Consider the following 17,102-nt stretch of genomic DNA (forward strand, 5'->3'; position numbering starts at 1 on the left):
TTTGAGTTTGCTTTCCAGGACACGCATGGTAGGAGGGAACTTATCACTACAAGTTGTTCCCTCACCTCCACATAGACCGAGTAGCATGTGTACACACACACACACACACACATACACACACACACAGAGAGAGAGAGAGAGAGAGAGAGAGAGAGAGAGAGAGAGAGAGAGAGAGAGAGAGAGAGAGAGAGAGAGAGGGAAAGAGAGAGAGAGAGAGAGAGAGAATAAATAAATGGGATAGTTTTTTAAGGTTATGTGACTTAGCTGAAGTTGCAGTATTCTCCAGGAACTAAGTCAAGCAGTGTGCTGTCTAGTCTAGGACCACTTTTAGGACTCGATGATAAAAGGAGTTAGGATGGAGAGTTAGCTCAGGGGTTAAGAGCACAGGCTGCAGAGGACTCGGGCAGCTCACAGCCAACCATGTATAACTCCAGTCCTTGGGAATCTGACACCCTCTTCTGACTTTGGTGAGTGCCAGTTGTATTTAGGGAATACATACACACATGCAAACAAAATACTCGTGTGTATATATAATAAAAAGTTTTAAAAAAATTAACGGAATCTTCATTCCTTACTAGTTTCCATGGGTCAATTTCCTTGAATTACTTAAAAAAGGACCCTGTGATCTTCCTTCAGAGGCAGTCCATTTTATTTTAGAATAGTAATCAAATTTAGCTTGGTGGTGGCGCACGCCTTTAATCCCAGCACTTGGGAGGCAGAGGCAAGCAGATTTCTGAGTTTGAGGCCAGCCTGGTCTACAGAGTGAGTTTCAGGACAGCCAGGACTACACAGACACTGAGGGGTTGATACTTAGGGGGGGTGGGAGGGAGAGGGAGGAGAAGGAGAGGATTCCTTCCTCTTTCTAGGCCAATAGAGTTCTTTTTCAGGCTGCTTTACTTGTTTCATAGGTTGTGTTATGGTTTAGATGTAAAATGTTACTGAACTGAGTAGCTCTATGCCAATTTGACACAAGCTAGAGTGAAGTGCACATTTCTGGTTTCTTTGAAAAATCAGTTGTGTCATGTGATGTTTTTCTAGAAGTTGTCTTGTTACTTAGTAGTGTAGTAAACTTGGCTCAACACAGATTGACAATAGATCGTTGCAATAACCTGAGGTTTATCAATCCACATACATGGGGTTGCCCACCCTCACAAGGGAGGGTCATCCTCAAATTCAGAAAGCAGACATCTTTTGTACTTTACAGAGGGCAGATTCCTGCAACAGGGCTAGCTGGCTGACTCTGGTTGGCGGAACACAGGACAAAGCATCTCATCAGGCACTGGTTGGCTTGCTCAGGGGGCTGTTCTTGGCTTAGCCAGCCAGCTTCCCTATCCAGCTCTGCACCTGGCCTTGAAAAGTCTCTGGGAAGGGGCTGAGTAACTAGGTGGTAGGGGGATTGTTGTCAGCAAGGTCAGGGTGACAGTTTGTGGTCTTTTTAGAAATTCACCACAGGGAGGGGTTTGGGGGATTCTTCTGAGAATTGCTAATCTCATTTTCGTGGACCTTAACGTCATTGCGACCTCCAGTTATTTTTGTTTTGGCCTTACTTAGATTAGTCAGAATGGCCTGGTCATTCTATCTCAACACTCTGACCACCAGAACTTTGTTTTACAGCATGTCCTTTGCTATCTCTGAAACACAGCTTCTCAGTGTCTTACAGGAGCTGGAATATGGCTCTCTTATTTTACTGTGAAACTTTATTTCTACATCTCCAGAACTCTGTTTTTCACTTTATTACTTCAGTAGAAGGAAAAAAACAGCACCCATAAGTTGCTCTCTGACTTTTTTTTATTTATTTATTATTATACACTGTATATTATTATTGTACACTGTAGCTGTCTTCAGCCGTGCCAGAAGAGGGCATCAGATCTCATTATGGGTGATTGTGAGCCACCATGTGGTTGCTGGGATTTGAACTCAGGACCTTTGGAAGAGCAGTCAGTGCTCTTACCTGCTGAGCCATCTCGCCAGCCCCGCTCTCTGACTTCTACAAACACACTATGACACAGATGCAGAGAGACAAAGTAAATAAAGTAAAAAAAAAAACAATAAAGGTTAGTGAGTGGTGGTGGTGTACAACTTTAATTCCAGGACTCAGGAGGTAGAAACAGGCAGATTTTTTGAGTTCAAGTCCAGCCTGTTCTATATAGAAAGTTCTAGGCCAGCCAGGGCTACATAGTAACACCAACTTTAAAAAATTAAATTAAACCCAGTAAGGAGGCCAGTGATTTGAGGGCTGAATGACCAAAAGAGAGAACAGTGAGTGCTGTAAGAGGAAATAGAAGATTACGAAACACCTTGTAGACTATATTAAGGCTTTCATTTTTAAAAAGGCTTCTTTTTAATTACATGTGTGTGTACACTCACACTTGCAGTGTCTGATGAGGCCATAGGCTTCAAGCCCTCTGGAGCTGGACTCATAGGAAGCTGTGAGCTGCTGAAAGGAGCTGCTGGGAACCAAACTCACTCCCATTTCCAGGAGCCACAACTACCTGTGACTCCAGCTCCAGGAGATCACTTGTCCTGGAATTAGCTCTGTAGACCAGGCTGGCCTTGAACTCAGAGAGCTGCCTGCCTCTGCCTCCCAAGTACTACGATTAACCGTATGCACCACTTTTTGTTTTTTAATATATCACTATATATATATATATATATATATATATATATATTACTGGAGGAATGACACATGTTGCTGGTCTCTCCTTCCACTTTTACATGGATTCTGGAAATTAACTCAAGGCTTTCTTGAGTCGCCTCACCCAATTAAAATGCTGGTTACCTCATGGAAAAGCATCTTCACCCCATTCTCTGCAATCTAGCTTCACTTCATCTCTCCCATCCAAGGAGCACCAGGAATTCTATCAAATCTATGCTCTTTCCCTTTCTCCTTGACCCAGTCCTTCCTTCTCTTCCTGCTCTTTCTCTTTTGTGGGTTGTGGTGACTGTGGTTTTAGGGAGGATCTCAGGTAGCTAGGCAGCCAGTAAACTCTGTTAGCCAAGGATATCCCTCAGACTGTCCTGCCCCCACCTTCAGTTCTGGTCTTATATTGTAACTTAATATATACGGCTTATGTCATTCTGGAGATCCAGTGTAGAGATTCATGTGTACAGACAATCACTACCATCTAAGCAGGAACACCAGCTCCTTTCTTCTTTAAAAAGAAAATGTATGGAGCTAGAGAGATGGATTAGAGGTAAAGAACACTGAGGTCCTAAGTTCAATTCCCAGCAACCACAATGGTGGCTCACAACCATCTGTAATGTGATCTGATGCCCTCCTCTGGTGTGTCTGAAGACGGTTACAGTGTACTCATATATAATAAATAAGCAAATCTTTAGAGCCGGGCGGTGGTGGCGCACGCCTTTAGTCCCAGCACTTGGGAGACAGAGGCAGGTGGATTTCTGAGTTCGAGGCCATCCTGGTCTACAGAGTGAGCTCCAGGACAGCCAGGACTATACAGAGAAACCCTGTCTCGAAAAAACCAAAAAAAAAAAAAAAAAAAAAAAAAAAAAAAAAAAAAAAAAAATCTTTAGAAAGAAAATGTCTGATGATCATGTATGACATTCCTTATGGAGGTCATGGGATAACTGTCAGGATCTATCTTTCCTTCCATACAGTAGAGCCCAGGGCTGAACTCAAGTCACTGGGCTTGGCAGCAAACACTGTCACCCGATGATTCCTCTCCCCAGCCACCTGCCCCTGCATGCTGGTGACGCTGTTTTCCATTCTTTTTTTCAAGACACCTTCTCACTATGTAGCTACAACTAGCCTAGAAGTCACTGTAGACCAGGCTGGCCTTGAACTCAGAAATATGGGACTGAAGGTGTGTGCCATCATTGCCTCCTGCTTTCTAACTCACCTTTTCCCCACGCCTCTGTTGATGTTGCTCTTGGCTTTATTCCTCTCTTGTCTGTTTTCTGGCTATATAATTACTGTCTTTAAAAAACTGCCTCAGTTTTTACCCTTGGCACTTTATACATTCTTTCACTGAAATTGTGTTTCACATTTCACATATGTGTTGGCTCTACACATATGGTACCTAGCTCTTTTTTTCGGGTGCTATATGGTCTCATAAGCATTAAACCTCCATCTCTAGATATATCTTTTTTGTTGTTGTTGTTGTTTTGAGACAGGGTTTCTCTGTGTAGTCCTGGCTGTCCTGGAACTCACTCTGTAGACCAGGCTGGCCTCGAACTCAGAAATCCACCTGCCTCTGCCTCCCAAGTGCTGGGATTAAAGGCGTGCACCACCACTGCCCGGCTTAGATATATCTTAAGATCTATTTTTTCCTAAAATTTCTGGAGAGCTAAAAATCAATTCTTATCTCAAAAAAGGTTGCAGTAGGTGTACTGAATAAATGTCTCAGAGACTACTGCCAGGTGGTGATGGCAAATGCCTTCAGTGACAGCACTTTGGAGGCAGAGGCAGGCGGATTTCTGAGTTCAAGGCCAGCCTGGTCTACAGAGTGAGTTCCAGGACAGCCAGGACTGTTACACAGAGAAACCCTGTCTTAGGAAAAAAAATGAGTACTTGTTATCTGTTCTTTCAGAGAACCTGAGTTCAGTTCCCAGCACCCACATTGGGAAGCTCCAGGGGGTCAGATGCTCTCCTCTGATCTCCTTAGGCACCCACACACAGGTGGCATACACACATATATACAGAAACAAACATCTGGGTGCTGAAGAGGTAGCTCAGCAGTTAAAAGCACTGGCTGTTTTTCCAGGTTCAATTCCTAGCATCCACGTGGAGGCTTACAACTGTCTGTAATTCCAATTCCAGAGGATCCAACATCCTCACACAGACATACATATAGGCAAAACACTAAGGCACATAAAACTAAAATTAAAAATTAAAAAAGAGGGGCTGGAGAGATGGCTCAGCGGTTAAGAGCACTGACTGCTCTTCCGAAGGTCCTGAGTTCAAATCCCAGCAACCACATGGAGGCTCATAACCATCTGTAATGAGATCTGATGCCCTCTTCTGGTGTGTATGAAGACAACTACAGTGTACTTACATATAATAATAAATAGATCTTAAAAAAAATTAAAAAAGAAATCTGACCCAACTTTCCTATTTCTGCAAATGGAACACATAGTCTTAAGCTTAGCAAATTCAAACCATGATCACTTTCACCTTCTTCCAGTACTGTTACCAAGCTCCTTTTGGTCTTAATTCTCCATAACCTTTTATCTCAAGTCTTGTCCTATGACAGCTGGAGTATCATAGGGCAGTGTGCAATCAGGCCTGGATCATGTCATCCCTGTGTATAATCATCTACTAATCATTTTGCACTTAGAAATAAAATTCAAATTCCTTCTCATGGCTCATTAAGTTTCTATAAAGCTTGTCTCCATCCTGTTTTTTATTTTATTTATTTTTAAAGTTTTATTTATTTTATGTGTTTGTTTCCATTCTAATTTCAACCTCTTGATAATGTAAGCAAACCACAAAGTGGTCTTTGCATTAAATCTTCCCCCAGATTGCTTCTGTATTTTTGTTCTCTCCCCTGGGTCCACCTTTCTGGCTGGAGATTTCTAATCCAACTTTCAGAAGCCACTGCCTCAGAAGCCCTTCTGAGTCTCCTCATTCCACACTCGAGGGCATTGTGCTCCCTTGTGTAGCACTTCATGAGCTCTGATGCTGTCTCTGCTTATTTCTTTTTTAATGTCCTGTGTTGTCTGTCTCCCCATCTTCACTCCTTCCTTCTCACTACAGGGCAGGGGCTGTGATCGGTTGCCTTTTCTACTCTTTTCAGAAGAGTATAAATGCTGTTAGTACTCAAAACATACTAAATGAGCAATAAATCCTAAATTCAATCATGACTATCTCTCACTCTTTAAAAGATTCCTAAGCATCTGCCATTATTTCTTTAATTGTTTTGTTGTTTTAAGTCAGGGTCTCATATGGCCCAGGTTGGCCTCATACTCATTATATAGCCAGGTATGACCTTGAATTTAGGATCCTCCTGGGATCCTGCTGAGATTGCAGGCATGCATCAGCACACCTGATCCTAAGCATCAAACTCCTCAGCAGTGCTTGAGATCTAGGGAGCAAGAGTCCGGGATAAACAAACATTATAGTCTCGGGGCCTGGAGAGATGGCTCAGTGGTTATGAGTGCTGGCTGCCCGTCCAGATGTCCTGAAACCACATGATGGCTCACAACCCTCTGTAATAGAATCAGATTCTTTTATGGTGTGCAGATGAACATGCAGACAGAACACTCATATACATAAATAAGTAAATATTTAAAAAAACAAAACAAAACAGGCCCTACAGATAACAGAGATCATCAGTGTTGTACTGCTGTGGACAGACACCATGACCAAGGCAAGTCTTATAAAGGAAACATTTAATTGGAGCTGGCCTACAGGTTCTGAGGTTTAACCCACTGTCATAGCAGGGAGCATGGCAGCATGCAGGCAGAAATGGAGTTGAAGTACTTGAAAGTTCTCCATCTTGAGCTGAAGGCAGCAAGAAGAGAGACTGGGCTTGGCATGGGTTTCTGAAACCACAAAACTCACTCCACAGTGACACACTTCCTCCAACAAGGCCGTATCTCTGAATTCTTTCAAATAGTGCCACTCCCTGGTGACCAAGTATTCAAATCTATGAGCCTTTCTATGGAGACCATTCTTATTCAAACCACCACACCAGGTTATTAACTATGTACTTTCCCAGCCTTCCGGGAGTTAGACAGCTGTATACACCCGCCTCCCCTTTCCTGATTTTCCTAGTGCTTTTCTATGAGCACAAGGATTTCATACCCTCTATAGATGTTCAGCACATTAATGTGAATGAGTTTTAAGTGAGACAGACCATCTTGGATTTATTGTCTGTGTGTGTGTGTGTGTGTGTGTGTGTGTGTGTACACCTATACTAATCCCATACCATTAGTTGATCCTTGTAATACGCAGTTTATATGAATAGTTCATCATCCATCTAAATATTGACCTAATAATTTGAATTTTAACCAGTCTATAGATTCAGGCCTATCTTACTTAGTCTTTCACAAGTCCCAGTGGATCATTTTTCAAGCATGTAAATGCACAGTATAAAGTGTATAAGTCCTCCCCCACACCATGGTGCTGTTAGAAAACCTGAATGGAGCAGCACAGTACTTTGCTGTTATAGGGTAAATCAACCTGGTGTGGGCTTAGATGGTGCTTTGTGGGGCTTATAAAACATTGCCATTTTAATTTTAGTCATAAATTCCTTTTTTCTTTTTCCCTATTTCTTCCTCTTTTCTTCTCTTTGATTTTCATTTTGGGGAAGGGCCTTGTAGCCCAAACACAATGGGCTCACACTTTTGGTTCTCCTTCAGAGTCCCAAGTTTATAGGCATGTACTACCAAACTTGTTTTAGAAGTGATCTTTAAGGTATTATTTGGATTTAATTCAATAAATAAAGGTGGTCTAAGGTACTTAAGCATCAAATTATATCTGTAATATGAGCCTTGAGTGTATTGGTAATAGTGAGAAAAATGTTTATAATTCCATTTATATAGAGACGGCTTCTGCTTCTGTTCAAAGACAGAAATTGACTCTATTCTCCGTGAAAAATTAAAAAAAATTCACAAAATAACAAAAATTAATCAATTTACTTACATTTTAGTTATTTTTAAGTAATATTTTAGACTAAATTTCTTGATATTGACTGTTATATAGATTTGGGTATTTTATTTTGATTTGTTTTGAGACAGAGTCTCTCTATGTAGTCGTGGCTTTTCTGGAATTCATTATGTAGATCAGAGTAGCCTTAAACACATAGAGATTCTCTTGCCTCTGCCCGAGAATAAAGATGTACACCACCATACCCATCCCAGATGTGTTGAATTTTAATAACTGGGGTATTTTATGGGCAAAAGAAGTAGGAGAAAAAAAAGACAAAAACAAAAAACAAAAACAAAAAAAGAAGTTAGGCCAGGTGGGATAGCCCTATGCTTGGAGGCAGAGGCAGGGAGATTTTAGCTGTTCAAGACCACAAAGCAAGTTCTAGGACAGCCATGGCTACATAGAAATGTTATAAAAACGCAAACAAAACAAAACAAAACAAAGCAAAATAAAAACAAAAGTAAGAAAATAATGTAAAATAATATATAGTTTTAAACACATAATTATATATGCTGTTTTACCACCTCTGCTTATTAGCAAAATAACACATTTATTTGATGTGAACTAAGTTTTTATATCTCCATATGAAATTAGTGTTTTAATAGAACTTTGAGGAAAATGCTACAATTATTGTTTTGTTGTTCACAGGAAGGGAGGAAATAATAAATTAATAAAGATCTATCACCGGGATGGTAAATACGGCTTTTCTGAGCCTCTGACGTTTAATTCTGTGGTGGAGCTCATTAACCACTATCATCACGAATCTCTTGCTCAGTACAATCCTAAACTCGATGTGAAGCTGATGTATCCAGTATCCAGATACCAACAGGTATGACCATAGGAATTCTTGTAGGATTATTTCTACAGTTTTATTCTATTAGGCTTATTGGTTTATATTTATTTTCCTAATTAATCCTGAGTGTGGTGGGGCATGCCTTTAATCTTAGCAGAAGCAGGTAGGTCTCTGTGAGTTTCAGGCTAACTAGGGCTTTGTGAGACACTATCTCAAAAAGACAAGAAAAGGAAAAGAAAAAAATAAGATATTTTTCTCGAGTAACGTTTTAAATATATTAGTTTAGTTTTTTTGGTTTTGTTTTTTGAAATAGGGTTTCACGTATGTGTGCTGGCTTTGAAATCACTACGTAGCTGACAGTGACCTTGAACTTATGATCTTCCTGCTCCAGTCTCCTGAGTTCTGGGATTCTAGGCTTTTGCTATCACACCTCACCTTTTGGGGGTGGGATGTATGTGAGCCCAGAGGTCATCTCAGGTGTTAGTCCTCAGGAGCCATTCACCTTTGTGTTTTGAGTCAGTCTCATTGAAACCTAGGGTTTACTGATCAGCCAGGTGACCCAGTCCACCAATTTCTGCCTCCCTAGCAGTGGGATTCAAGTGTGAGCCACCAAACCTCACATTATACGTAGGTGCTGAACATCAGATTCAAATCTTCATGTTTATGTAGCAAGCACTTACCGACTGAGCTCTCTCTCCACCCCTATTTCTTTTCTTTTAAGTTAAAAAGTTTTATGTATGTGTGCTAGTGTGTGTGTCTGAAAAGACCGAAGACATGATATTACATTTTGTAGAGCTGGAGTTAACAGACGGCCGTAAGCTGCTGCGTGTGGATGCTGGCAGTGAACTGGAGTGCTCTGAAGAGCAGCAAGTACTCCCAAACACGGGCCATCTCTCCAGTTCCTCCAGTCCTATTTCTTTCTCTCTTTTTAACATTTTATTATATTTTACTTTGTGTCTGAATGGTTTGCCTGCCTGGCATGTCTGCCTGTGAGTGCATATATGTGCCTGGTGCCCACTGAGGCCAGAAGAGGGCATTAGATTTCCTGGAACTAGAGTTACAGATGGTTGTTAGCTATCACGTGGGGGCTGGAAATCAAACCTAGGTTCTCTGGAAAAGCAGCCAGTACCCTTAAGCACTGAGCCATCTCTCTAGCCTCATGTTTCTTAATTTTTGTAATGTTATTTTTATCTGACTTAAAATCTGATCTTAGCACTAACTAAAAAGTGTTTTTCTTGCCAGGTGGATGGTGCATGCCTTCAGTCCCAGCACTAGAGAGGCAGAGGATCACTATCAGTTTCAGGCCAGCCTGGTCTACATACTAAGACCCTATCTCAAGAAACAAAACAAAACAAGATCTTTATAAAATCAGCATTTTTTGGTGCTTGCTATCAAAACAGTACTTCTAAAGTTGAAATATAATGTAAATGTAAATAGACCTGGAAAAACATGTCAGAATTAATAATGTTACTTCATTTTATTTTCTTCTGCCTGTGTAGGATCAGTTGGTAAAAGAAGATAACATTGATGCAGTAGGTAAAAACCTGCAAGAGTTCCACTCTCAGTATCAGGAGAAGAGCAGAGAGTACGACAGGCTGTATGAAGAGTACACCAGGACGTCACAGGTGAGAACGCTTGTTTTAGATGATCTTTGCAGTATCCATGATTGGTAGATCTCAAACAGCTGGATTGTCTGCTGTCTGTCAGTATTAACCCAGAGGGTCAGGAATGGGGCTTGACTGGTAGAGTGGATTGTTTCCCATCATTCACAAAGCCCTAGGTTTGATCCTTGCATCATATTAAATTGGGTGTGGTGGTGCAAGCCTTTAATCCCTGTTACTGGGGTGTTGGAAGCAGGAGGATCAGAATTCAAGGTCATCCTCAGCTGTGTAGCTAGTTGGAGCTAATCTGGGATACATGGGAACCTGTCTCCAAAAACCTTTTTCAAAATTAGGTAATGTTATAAATGATAAAATTAGCAAAATGACAAATTCCTCAGGTAGAAAATAATTTTTGTCTATATGGCAGTACAGGGCTGCGTCAGCAGCTCTACTGTCAGCATGATTCTTGTTTTTTTTTCTGTTTTGTGCTCTCCATATCTCACATGAGCCGTCACCACATATTTTTAGTAAGAAAGAAAGCCCTCCTCCCCACTGGCTTTCTCTGTGGGGCCCCAGCTAACCTGGAACTCGCTCTGTAGACCAGGCTAGCCTTAAGGTCAAAGATCTGCGTGCCTCTGCCTCCCAAGTGCTGGGATTAAAAGTGTGTGTCACCTTGCCCACCTGGTTTTGTGATTTTTAAGACAAAAAACATTTATTTATGTGTTTTGCTTACATGTTTGTCTGTGCACCACATGCATGCCTGGTGCCCATGAGGTTAGAAGAAGCCATCAGAACTGGAGGTGTGGATGGTTGTGAACCATCATTTAGGTTCTGGGAATCAAACATGGATCATCTTCAGGAACAATAAATGTTCTTACCCACCAAGCCATCTTTTCAGCCTAAAGTTTTCTGCTTTAAAGTGGCTTCCTATTTATTTTTATAAAGTTGGTAGTAACGTCCTGTCTTTGGGTCTTTTAAAATACTTATTTTAAACTAAAGTTTTGTTGATTCTGTTGATCTTTTTAAAGAACAGTTTTTGATTTTGTTGATTTCCCCTCCCTTCCTATCTCATGTCCTCACTTTTCTTTTCTTCCCTTTCCTTCTTTTCTTCTTCTTCTTTTTTTTTTTTTTGGTTTTTCGAGACAGGGTTTCTCTGTATAGCCTAGGCTGTCCTAGAACTCACTCCGTTTTCCAGGCTGGCCTTGAACTCAGAAATCCACCTGCCTCTGCCTCCCAAGTGCTGGGATTAAAGGCATGCGCCATCACTGCCCTTGCTGTCTTCCTTTCTTTTGTTGTTTTTGTTTCTTTGCGACTCAGTCTCATTTAGTCCAGTGTATTCCTGGCCCTTCTACCTGTATCTTGAGTGCTGGTCTTACAGGTGTGCCATCATTCCTTGCTGGGTTGCCTTTTTCTTCTCATCTCGATTGCTTCCTTTCTCCAGCGAGGTGACTTTTCATCTTAGAGTTGTATTCTATCAGGAGGGGAACTCAGAGCAGGAACTAAAGCAGACACCATAGAAGAATGCAGCTTGCTGGTGTGCTCCCCATGGCTTGCTTAGCCTGCTTTAAACAAGCCAGGAACACCTGCTCTGAGGTGGTGCCTCCCACAGTGTGCTGGGCCCTCCTGTACCAGTTATTAATCCAGAAAATGTCCCATAGACCTTCCTCTGTAACATGCATCAGCCAGCCTGATGTAGGCTGTTCTCAATGAAGTTTTCTCCTCTGAGAAAGCCCTACCCTGTGTCCTGCTAACAGAACTGACCAGTACACCCAGTGAACCTTTGAACTACTGTCCCTCTCTACCATTCTTTTGTTTTGTTTTTGATTTTGATTTTTGGAGACAGGGTTTCTCTGTGTAGCCTTGTTTGTCCTGGAACTCACCCTGTAAGCCACTCTCCTGTTTTTAACTATAGGTGTTTACATCTATAAATTACTCTGGATACTGCTTTTGTGGTGTCCCATAAGATGAAGTGCCTAGGTCTTATGTATCGCAAGGCATTTTCTAATCTTGCCTGTCGTTTATTTGTTGATTTTACATTATTCTTATTCTATGAGGTGAGTAGGTAGCTCTGGCTAACATGGAACTTCACTCTAATAAGGGTAGCCTGGAGTTCACAGAGATCTGTCTACCACCAATTCACAAGGCTTCTGGGATAAGAAATACATACACTACCATACCTAGCCTTTGTCATTTATTTTTTGAACCATTAGTTGTTTCAGAGCATGTTATTTAATTTCTGTATATCTCTGACTTTTCTAGCTTTTCTTCTATGGTTTCTACTTTCTTCTCATTGTGGATCAGAGAAGGTTCCCTGTATGATTGTAGTCTTACAATTTATTAAAACCTGAGGCTAGAGAGATGGCTCAGCATTTAAGAACACTTGTTTTTGTTGTTCTGTTTTGTTTTGAGACCATTTTTCTCTGTGTAGCCCTGACTGTCCTGGAAGTCGCTCTGTAGATCAGGCCGGCCTGCCTCTGTCTCCAGAGTGTGGGGATTAAAGGCATGCAGGACTGCAGCCAGGTAAGGGCATTGGTTCTTGCAAAGGCTTTGGGTTTGGCTCCCAATACTCAATGGCACTCACAACAATTTTTAACTATACTGCCAGGGAATCTAATCCCTTCTCCTGACCTATAGAGTGTTTGGCACTGGGCACAAATGTGGTGCACATGTATACGTGCATGCCACTCATACACATAAAATTAAATAAACCTGAAAAAAATAAGATAAAACTTACTAAAACTTGTTTTGTGGCCTAATGTGACATATTTTGGATATAATATTTGGATTATATTTTTATTTAAGAATTATATATATTCTATTCTTACTGTGTGGAATGTTCTTTATTATGCCTATTAGGTATATAATTGGGTTCATTTAAAGCTAAAAATCTTTGTAATATTACATAAACAACTACTATTATGCATCTCTGTTCCTGTCTGCCCCCTTCTTTTTTGAGACAGGGTTTCTCTGTATATCCCTGGCTGTCCTGGAACTCACTCTGTAGACCAGGTCTGGCCTTGAACTCAGAAATCTGCCTGCCTCTGCCTCCCAAGTGCTTGGATCAAGGTATGCACCACCACTGCCACTTAATGTTGTTGTTTTTTTTTCAAATTACATTTTTATTTATTTATTTGTGTGTATGTCTGTGTGCATATGGAAGCATATGTGGAGGTCAGAGGACAGCTTTCAGGACTTGATTTTCTTCTTTTATCATGTGAGTCCTGGCACCAAATTCAGGTCATCAAGCTTGGTGTCAGATGTTTTTTCTCACTGAGCCATCTTGGCCTAGACATTCCTTCTTAGAACATTGAACTGTGTCTTCTCCAGCTTTAGGACTCTTGCTTTACTACACCTGCTTTCTACCTTGCAGTGTTTGCATTGGCTTACGGTTTGCCTCAAAAACTTTTTCTTTTTTTCTTTTTTTCTTTTTTTTTTTTTTTGGTTTTTCGAGACAGGGTTTCTCTGTGTAGCCCTGGCTGTACCTGGACTCACTCTGTAGATCAGGCTGGCCTCCAACTCAGAAATCCACCTGCCTCTGCCTCCCAAGTGCTGGGACTAAAGGCGTGTGCCACCACTGCTCGGCTTCCTCAAAAAAAAAACCAAAAAAACAAAACAAAAAAAAACCTGGACAACCCTCTTCTACCCTGCTCAGACAGATGCTATCATCTCAGTAAGGCCCGGTTGGCATCTTTATTTAATAATAAATTGAATGTATTGGCCAGGCATAGTGACAAATGTGTGCATCTCAGCACTTGGAAGTTGGAGGCGGGAGGATCAGGTGTTCAGGTCATCCATGTTCTGGGTGAGAGGCTTCAGTTTCATAAATTCTCTTATTGCCTATCAGGTAAGTACTTCTGGTGTAGTGTGTTCTTAATAACTATTCACTGAAAAACTATCCTATCAGTGAAAACTTATAGAACTATAAGTATTCAGGATAGCCATCTGTAGTGGTTTGATTCTGCTTGGCCTGGGAGAATTGTAATTATTCTTTTTGGAAGTTTTTGTGCAATCATTACTTTTCTGAGAAGTACACTGAACCAGAGTTAAGCCCTTAAGTGTGTATATTGTTTTTTTTTTCCTCCTGTAGGAAATACAAATGAAGAGGACTGCTATTGAAGCCTTTAATGAAACAATTAAAATATTTGAGGAGCAGTGTCATACTCAAGAACAACACAGTAAAGACTATATTGAGCGGTTTCGCAGAGAGGGGAATGAGAAAGAGATTGAGCGGTGAGTGTACTTAATACCTCATGCAAGACTGAAACAGACTATTCTTCAGTGATGCTTTTCTGTCTTGTTTGTTTTTACCCCCTCAAGCTGCAAATGTTATATGGAACTACTGGCTATTCACACTAATGGTACCAAAGGGCATCTCTTCTATGTGTTTTATCTCTATAAATTCTTTTTTTGTTTTTTTCGAGACAGGGTTTCTCTGTGTAGCCTTGGCTGTCCTGGAACTCACTCTGTAGACCAGGCTGGCCTCGAACTCAGAAATCCACCTGCCTCTGCCTCCCAAGTGCTGGGATTAAAGGCATGCACCACCATTCTGTAAATTCTTAATTCTTACCCATTTTGTAGGACTTAGGTTAGATATGACCTTTTACAGGAAAGTCTCCCCAGTACCTCGTACTGTTTAGGGGTGTTTTGTCAGTGTTCATACAGTGTTTGGTCCTGATCCTAATATAACATATGCCCACTGAATTGCTAACTCACTAAGAATAGACATGGTGGCTTATTTTTCCCTGATATACCCCAATTCTTACGGCTAGTGTAGTCATGCTCTACAGTACTAGCTGGGAGTAATGACATGTGTCTGTATAATCTCACTTGTTCCAGAGGCTGAGGCAACAGGATTCAAGGCCAGCCTGTGTAGCACAATGAGACCCTGTGTCAAACAAACAATCACAAACAAACAAACCCAACATGATATTAGGACCCTGTTTATGCTTCATGACCTTCCTGCTTCTGTTGTTATTTTAGACTTAATATGTCATGTATTTTCACAGAATTATGATGAATTATGATAAATTGAAATTACGTCTTGGTGAGATTCATGATAGCAAAGTGCGTCTTGAGCAGGACTTGAAGAAACAAGCTTTGGACAACCGGGAAATAGATAAAAAAATGAATAGCATCAAACCTGACCTGATCCAGCTGCGTAAGATCCGGGATCAGCATCTTGTGTGAGTAGTGTGAGCGCTGAGGGACACACTAGGGTTAGTGCAGGACTGGAACTACAAGTGTCATCAATGGGAGAAGAACTTGAGAACCAGAAGGTATAATATGTACAAATTTAGGAATGGGCTCTTTAGTAGGAGGAGAGCCCAGAATGGCACTAATTAAGCCAGAATATAGTGTTCTACTTCATGTAAATACTTGGGAACTCTCATATGAAATTAGCAAAGTGTTACAGAATAAAAATTACATATTGAGACTGGAGAGGAGGCTCTGTGGTCAAGACCTCATGCTGTTCTTCCAGAGGACCCAGGTTTCTAGCACCCACATGGTGCTGTAATGGGAGCCAATGCCCTCTTCTGGTGTGTCTGAAGACAGTGGCTCTGGTGTGTCTGAAATACATAAAATGAATAAATAAATCTTAAAAAAAAAAACCTAGAAACTAGTTTTATGGTGGAATCACAGTAGAATTATACCCTAAGGATAAATTCTACAACTAAGTAAATAGAACAGGTAGTTCCTTAAAGGAGTTTATGCTTAAGAAAGGATACATGTCTGTAATCTCAGTACTCAGGAGGTAGAGGCAGGAGGGCCACAAATTCAAGGCCAACCTCAACTACATAGCAAGTTTGAGGCTAGCCTGGACTACACGAGACACTCATATGTGTATGAGAGACACTGTTTGAGAGAGAGAGAGAGAGAGAGAGAGAGTGCTGGCAAGATGGTTCAGTGGTAAAGGCCACCAAGTTTGACAACCTGACTTCAAGCAACCCACATGGTAGAAAGCAAGAACCAACCCCTGTAAATTTCTTTGACTTGGAAATGGAATTAATCATTCTATCTAGCCTGTGTAAAAGACACACAGAGCAGATATTTTATTTATAAGCCATAAGCCTAAATTGGGCAGGTTTGGAGCTATTGTAACTTATTTCCCACCATCTGTCCCTTGTTCCCTGCTGTGTGTCCTGACCATGTGCCTTCTTGCATCTCTCTCCTGGTGGCCTCCTCTGTGCTTGGTGTCCTTTCTTCTTTTCCCCTTCTTTCTACCTGCAACCCTCTCACTCGATCCTCAAGCCCCACCCTTCTCCCTCTACTGCCCAATCTTAGGCTCTAGTCCTTTAGTGGCCAGTCAGACTGGGGAGCAAGGTTTACACAGCACCCTTGGTGTGCATGAAGGATCTGCTCACTGGGGTAACCAGATCTTGAGAGCCAGCGTTTAGCATTATAATACAAGCAACGTCAGACCCACCCACTATACTATTCAGGGCCATGCCTCTTGCTCCAAATGTAAAAAGTGTATCTATAAAAAAGGAAATTTTGTGTTTAAAGTAAAAAGTCTGTATTTAGTAGGTACTTGAGATCCTTTGAGTAATGAAAACCAGTGGTTTAACATTTTTTCTTTATTTTTATGTGTATGAGTATTTTGCCTGCATGTCGTGGGTACTAGGAATAGAAACCGGGCAGCCTATGCTCTGAACTGCTCTCTTTCCAGCTCCCAAATCCACAAATCCATTCCTTTTTTTTTTTTTTTTTTTAGATTTATTCATTTTATGTAAGTATGTAGCCTGCACTCGTGCTGTACACAGGTGCACTGTGGTGCTCTCGGAGCTTCTCCAGCTTCTTGGCTTAGGACAGCCATCCTGGTGACAAGGGCTCTAGCCTGCCTCTTTTTAAAATACCATTGTATTGGGGTTAAGATTTGAACATGTGAACTTTAGGAGGACACGAACCATTGATGGTGTCCAGACACAGATCTTGAGTTTGAAGAGAAGGATTCAGGCCATTGCAGACGTGGTGACATGCATTTGTGATCCCAGTACTTTGGAGGCAGAGACAGGAAAATCCAGAAGTCTCAGTCCTGCTTTAGTCACTAGCTTGGACTAGCTGAGACCGTTTTTTTTTTTTTTTTTTTTTTTTTTTT

General features: G+C 41.2%; 1 protein-coding gene across 3 annotated transcripts in view; it reads left to right on the plus strand.

Annotated features, from left to right (window-relative positions):
• Pik3r3 (phosphoinositide-3-kinase regulatory subunit 3) overlaps positions 1-17,102 on the plus strand; it is a 71,128-nt gene that overhangs the window by 42,661 nt on the left and 11,365 nt on the right. For all 3 annotated transcript variants that reach the window (XM_031378281.1, XM_031378282.1, XM_031378283.1), the window contains 4 exons: positions 8,261-8,441; positions 9,905-10,030; positions 14,094-14,236; positions 15,013-15,189. In XM_031378281.1, the coding sequence (XP_031234141.1) occupies positions 8,261-8,441; positions 9,905-10,030; positions 14,094-14,236; positions 15,013-15,189 (627 nt within the window). The remainder of the gene's footprint in view (positions 1-8,260; positions 8,442-9,904; positions 10,031-14,093; positions 14,237-15,012; positions 15,190-17,102) is intronic.

Source organism: Mastomys coucha, unplaced genomic scaffold, assembly GCF_008632895.1.
Source record: "Mastomys coucha isolate ucsf_1 unplaced genomic scaffold, UCSF_Mcou_1 pScaffold18, whole genome shotgun sequence".
NCBI classification, from domain to species: domain Eukaryota; kingdom Metazoa; phylum Chordata; class Mammalia; order Rodentia; family Muridae; genus Mastomys; species Mastomys coucha.